Source organism: Brachycentrus maculatus, unplaced genomic scaffold, assembly GCF_059751285.1.
Source record: "Brachycentrus maculatus isolate JH-2025_06_01 unplaced genomic scaffold, ASM5975128v1 h1tg000263l, whole genome shotgun sequence".
Classification (NCBI taxonomy): domain Eukaryota; kingdom Metazoa; phylum Arthropoda; class Insecta; order Trichoptera; family Brachycentridae; genus Brachycentrus; species Brachycentrus maculatus.
The window spans coordinates 2002748-2008851 of NW_028281014.1; the positions used below are offsets into that span (position 1 = coordinate 2002748).

The window sequence follows — 6104 nt, forward strand, 5'->3', positions numbered from 1 at the left end:
AAATATTTTATTTTTATTCACGTTCCTCCAATGTTGTTCGTTTGCCAATGTCAACGTCAAGACACAAGACATAAGGCAAAATATCTCTGCCAATCTCTGTTTTTATCGATACGCCCGGTACGCCGCTCTCCGCCGCTAATTTACGAAGACCCGCAAAAGCTACGAATTTACCATTTCTTATAGATTTCAATTTGATAAATACACAGATTTATCTGTTTGAATAGTAAATCTCTCTAATACATATAATTTCATCTCTTTTTGCTGCAGGAAACAAAGACTAACTAATTGTATAGCAGGAGAGCAAGGAACTATTGTGTTTGTGTTAATCGATAACATATTGAATGTTTTTAGTATCTGTGTTCGAATAATAATTCACACGGAAAGAATATGAGACTTCGCAACGACCTGATAGTTAAACTATTGAGTTATGTCATTTCAGTTTTTATTTATTGCGAATACATAATATATTATGTGCTCCTCTTACAGGTAGGTTTAAAAAAATGTGAAAAAATAATATTACGCACTGCAATTAACTCGCGAGAAAACATTAGTTATATTTAGGGTTTTTTTTTTAAAGAAAGAGGTCCCAGAACTCACTTCATGCCGAGCTTTTTACTAAAAAAAAAGAAAATATAATTTAAATATTCATTACAAAACCATATTTTATCATATTGACGAATTATATAAATAAAGATTGTAATAATGTAAGCACAGGCGTTGTCTCGTCCAATTGATTTTGAAAATTAAAAAAAATATATATCTGTGAAAAACGGTGCTAGAACACCGTTCCACTGCGTTACATGAAAAAAAAGCCTTGAAAATAAGCTTGATCCCAATAGCAGTGGAAAATAATTATCCTGGATACAATCAATGAACACTTCACAAATGAATATGACTTCTTAAGTTGAGACTCGTACCTGAAAACTAATGATCACCCAATTTTCCAAAAAAATTATCAAGATTACTTTATCCAACATTTAAAAAAAAATTCTATTACCTTTATGTTTGTGATTTCATAAATGAATCTTTGGCATTTAAAGTATGTGTTTTTCAGTGTCAGTGGCCGGTATTGGAAAATTATATTCATTCCGAGAATGGAAAGCCGGTGTACGCCATGTTTCTTGCTGACACTCACTTACTTGGCAAAAGAAACGGCCATTGGTTCGACAAATTGAGGCGAGAATGGCAAATGCAAAGGGCGTTTCAGACAGCTATGACAATACACGAACCTGAAGCTGTATTTTTTCTTGGTAAGGTTTTAGGATGAAAGTTAGTGAATAAAATATTTTATGTTTTTGAATACATTCTCAAATATAGACAACAATATTGTTTGAGGTTTTGTTACTCTTACTTGTTTGTTTGATGTTTGTTACTTGTTTGTTTGATGCAATAAAAGTGTTTAGTTGGAACTATTATCATTTTTTAGTTTAAAATAAAAATTGACAGTGGATTTTATGCATATCTCTGCACAGCTAGAAAATTTAGTATGTTCAAGGGTCACATTTAGGCAGTGATGAGATTAAAAATTTTCAAGAACCGGTTCGCCCTTTAGGTATTACCTCTTCCCCGTATAAAAAAATAGTTTTTATATTTATTTATTTTTTATTCTGCACATAAACAGAACATTCACATAACAACTGAGAATGCTTCAATTATAATAGTAGGTATAGATTTAAAATTGAATTAAAAGTAATGTACAAATAACAAGTAATCAGTAATGTACAAGTAATAATGTTGCAAATATTTTTAAAACGTGGCGGACCAAGTAAGCCGCGCGTGTTCGGATACATGATCTCAATCAGAATATTGTGTGACAACAAAGGGTTCAGGACCATTTCGGCGAACTCAAAAATTTTTAGGTACCGGTTCTAGCAAACCAGTGCGAACCGGCTGATTCCCTCCACTGCATTTAGGCATTAAACATTTATGGCACTAAATAAAATGGATAGGTACTGGAATATTGACATCCAAACAGTGAATAAGATAGTAATGACGTCTTAAAATCACTATCAATATCTAATTATATACTATGTACATACATTTTGATCCCTCTAAAGGTTGTTTTTATTATATATGTAAATATATTTTTCAGGTGATCTGTTTGATGAAGGTCTTTGGTGTAGCGGTGCAGAGTTCAATGATTATGTGGATCGTTTTCACTACGTATTTGATACACCACCAAAAATTAAGAAGTATGTTGTTGTAGGGAATCATGACATTGGCTTTCACTATACGTAAGTTACTTTTTTGTAATTCTAAACACCTTTTAACAAAGAACACGTTTTTGTGGATAATCTTTGTTTTCTTTTCTTTTCACATTTTTTTTTGTATTTATGGACGTTTCAGTGACCATAAAGGCACTGTCGTAATGAAATTGTGTATTGTAAAAGCCTTGTTCTAATTCTTGAGCTCTTTATTTTTTAAATACACCTTTTTTGTGTTGATCTAGGTATGTTGGAATTAAAACAAGATTGATATTTGTGTGAGTTTAGAATGCTTAACTTATAGAATGGTTGTAGTCATATTGTATTTTGTTGTTATATTGAGAATATTATTATTGGTACTTGGCTTGAGAAGGGTTGTGATTGGATTTACATTCTCACCTAAGTATTATTTGTATATCTTTAATCTTTTGTATCAATTGGGTTAATTTCTTTCAGAGTAACTCCGTATTTAGCAGACAGATTTACACGCTTGTTGAATGCTCCACCCGTGCAGATGGTATCAATCAGAGGAAACCACTTTGTTTTGATTAATTCCATGGCAATGGAGGGAGATGGTTGTTTTCTGTGCCAAAAAGCTGAATCTGCATTGAATAATATTACATGTGAGTTTTCAATAATCTGATTTTATAAAGCATGTCGTTTCAATAATATAAATGAAGAATATAAGAATAGAAAGAAAAAAAATACCAAAGAGAAATACCAAATATTTACGTCATGTTATATTTCTGCCATTTAACTTTTTTTAAAAATACTTTTGACTTAGGGATTTTTAGTAAGAATGGTACATGCAATTTTGTTTGCAATCATTGTGTAGTAGTAAGCATATCATAAATTTCCAAGTTTAATTCCCAGGTTGATCACTAAAACTGCATAATAATAGTATTTTTTTTTCATTTTTACAGCTGTTTTACGATGCATGAGAGGAACAAGCACAAAAAAATGTGATAATTTCAAGCATTTGGATCGTTACAGCAGACCTATATTGTTGCAGGTTTGAGACATTTGTTCATCGATTTAAAAAAGTAAATGAGATATTTATCTGTGCAGGTGGTCAGAAAAAGAACTAACTGCTTTTCATAAACTTGTTTGTCACCAATAGTGACTGTGATGCGTCCACCAACTGCACAAATAACCTTTTCATTTAATACATGCACATATTTCTATTATTATTTATCTTCGTTTTATGTGATTTTTAATGTTATTATACTGTTAGCACTTCTTATCCACATATTTGCTCGCATTGCAATATTAATAAGTTGACATCCAGCATCTAATCTGGTCTAATAATGTTTTGCATGTGTGTGTATCGAAACTTTGAAATGTATGTATCAGTATAAATTAAATCACAATCTTTTAAAAATCAGGAAGCTTTTTGTTTACTGGATGTGTTGAAAACATACTTCCAGCATAAAACTGATTGATATAGGAAAGTGTTATACCAATTTCATCATGGGCTTTTAAATTTTGTTTTTGACATTAAAAAAATAAGGCAAATCATGTATTTACCATTACAGTTTAGAATTTAAAAAAAAAATAGATTATGCTAATGGGTTTTTAAATGTAAGAATAGACCTACCAAGCTGCGGCCAGAAAGAAACTGTCGCGATAAGATTGTTGCAGATTTCTTCTCTGAGCTAGCTATGTGAGCACTGTGCCTCTACAAAGTACACAACTATACACTACACAAACTGAGAACAGTAAATACTGAGTAGTATCCAACTGTTTATTTGGTAATTATCTTGGAAAAAATCTCAAAAGAAGTCTCAGAAGCTGCATTATTCTTTAACGTGATACTTGGGCTCCTCACACTGTCAAAAAAAAGCATTGTATGTTCGGAAGAAGTAGAGCTTGTGACCTAATTTTTACATATTTTTTATATTTTTACCTTCTATGTACATACCATGTGATTTATTGCTATGTCAAAAAACTTGATGAATTTGATGAAAAATCTAAGATTTAAATGAAAGATTTGAGAAAATAAAGTGTTAGAGAGTCAGAATATCCAGTGATGGTGTTCAATCAGTGTGTCAGCACCACGCACTTATTTGGGTGAACCCCTTGGCTCGTAGTGGGAACTGGGAATTGCATTTTGTGGTTCACAATAGTGTACATAACAGGGGTAGATATATCTTTAAACTTTGTTTTATTTTTTTATTACAGCATTTCCCATTGTATAGAATTTCTGATGAAATGTGTACCGAATATGACGCCGCTCCTTTCCCGGAAAGGAATGCAAGGTTCCGCGAGCGCTGGGACTGCCTGTCCAGGGAATCTACCGAGTTTATTGTGGAGAACTTGCAGCCGAGAGCGGTGTTTGGCGGTCACACACATCACGCGTGTTACATCGCGCACAACATTGGACCCACCGGATCAGACCACCAAAAAATGATCGAGTATTCTGTTCCTTCATTTTCATGGAGGAACAGGAATAATCCAAGTTTCATGCTGGTAAGTGAAATATAAATATAACTGCTTTATTTATAACAAGTTAATTTTTTCATACCCTTCATCTCTTTTCTCTTTACTGTCTAAAATGTTTACAAATAAAATAATTTAAAAAAAACATTATTTTAGAATAACGCGTAGTTTTATTACATTTTTATATTTAAAATGAGCTTGAAATAAAATGCGTGAGTATTATTTTTAATGTCAATCGGTAATTTTATTTATATTTTAGGGCGTATTTTCTCCTGATCAATACAAGATAACGAAGTGCCGCTTACCCGAAGAGACTACCGTTATACGTTTATACATGATATCACTTGTACTTTTTATAATTTATATGGTATTTTACATTAAAAAACATCATAGGCCTCAAGTAACTGTTAAAAGGAATTATCATTAATTATATAATATGATAATAAAGATTTTATGTGTCATAATGATAGAGAGTCATAATATTACTTCTTTAATTAGGATCTAATTATTTCTAATGTAGTTAGATGTTAGTTGTTAATTAAATGTGTTTTTCTAAGTCAAACGGACTGAGTTTATCTAAATTTTGATTATTTTTACATTTTAAACTCCAGGCCCCTTATACTCATTTCTGGGGCACTCACCTACACATGTAAAAACTGTAGTTACAGAAGTGGTCTTTATTTTATATTAAGATTTATCAAATCTCTTATAATGACAGCTTTATTTTTTAATAATCATCTCTTATGAAATAAAGATTTTCTTCAAAGTGATAACCTATAGGGTTTATACAAAAATACAAATTAAGATGACTCCTATTTAAATTGCAAGAACAATTTCTAAACATGGAAATGATGACTTGACTTATTTCTGAATTAAACCAGATAATAGAGAATTGACATTGATGACTCTTTTTATAGTATTGTGACTATATCTGCTACTTTACTTTATTAATTTATTGGATTATTAATTTATGACATTCTACGACATTAAATGATGTGATATTATATTTTAATTTTTGTGTTTTTGGTTGTTGTTTATTTTTACATAGATAATAATGTGTGTATTAGGTTATCTGTGTCTATGTTAATGGAAAAATACATATATATTCCTAATTAAGAATCCAGCGACTTTATAAAGTTTGTGGGGACGACCCCTACTCTACTACAACTTGATTTCTATTTTCAAGTGCTAGCCCCTTAGGTTGAAATATTTGTGTTTATCATAAAAACACAAATATTATGTATTAGACATAATCCGTCATAAAATGACAATTTTATATATATTATATATATGTGTAATCTATATCTCTTACTGATAATTTGATGTGTGATACTGCATGGCATTTTTAATTATAAGGCGTCATTTATAAATAATTTTTTGTTATATAAAACAAAAACAAAAAGTAATTTTTTATTTTTCTATTTGCAATAAATACTCCCATCATATCTAATTTCTATGTAA

General features: G+C 30.7%; 1 protein-coding gene across 1 annotated transcript; it reads left to right on the top strand.

The window, feature by feature from the left end:
• Positions 1 to 89: 89 nt before the first annotated feature.
• LOC148305757 (metallophosphoesterase 1-like) lies at positions 90 to 5592 on the top strand. Its single transcript, XM_088266223.1, has 7 exons — positions 90 to 486; positions 1055 to 1250; positions 2093 to 2234; positions 2661 to 2827; positions 3128 to 3216; positions 4386 to 4673; positions 4903 to 5592. Exons 1-7 carry the CDS (start codon positions 388 to 390, stop codon positions 5068 to 5070), a joined length of 1149 nt encoding a protein of 382 aa, XP_088122349.1. The 5' UTR covers positions 90 to 387; the 3' UTR covers positions 5071 to 5592.
• Positions 5593 to 6104: the final 512 nt, after the last annotated feature.

Coding starts and splice junctions, on each gene's coding strand:
- LOC148305757 (XM_088266223.1), top strand. CDS start 388: ATGAGACTTCGCAACGACCTGATAGTTAAACTATTGAGTTATGTCATT. Junction 487..1,054: donor ATTATGTGCTCCTCTTACAG/GTAGGTTTAAAA, acceptor TGTGTTTTTCAG/TGTCAGTGGCCGGTATTGGA. Junction 3,217..4,385: donor GCAGACCTATATTGTTGCAG/GTTTGAGACATT, acceptor TTTTTATTACAG/CATTTCCCATTGTATAGAAT.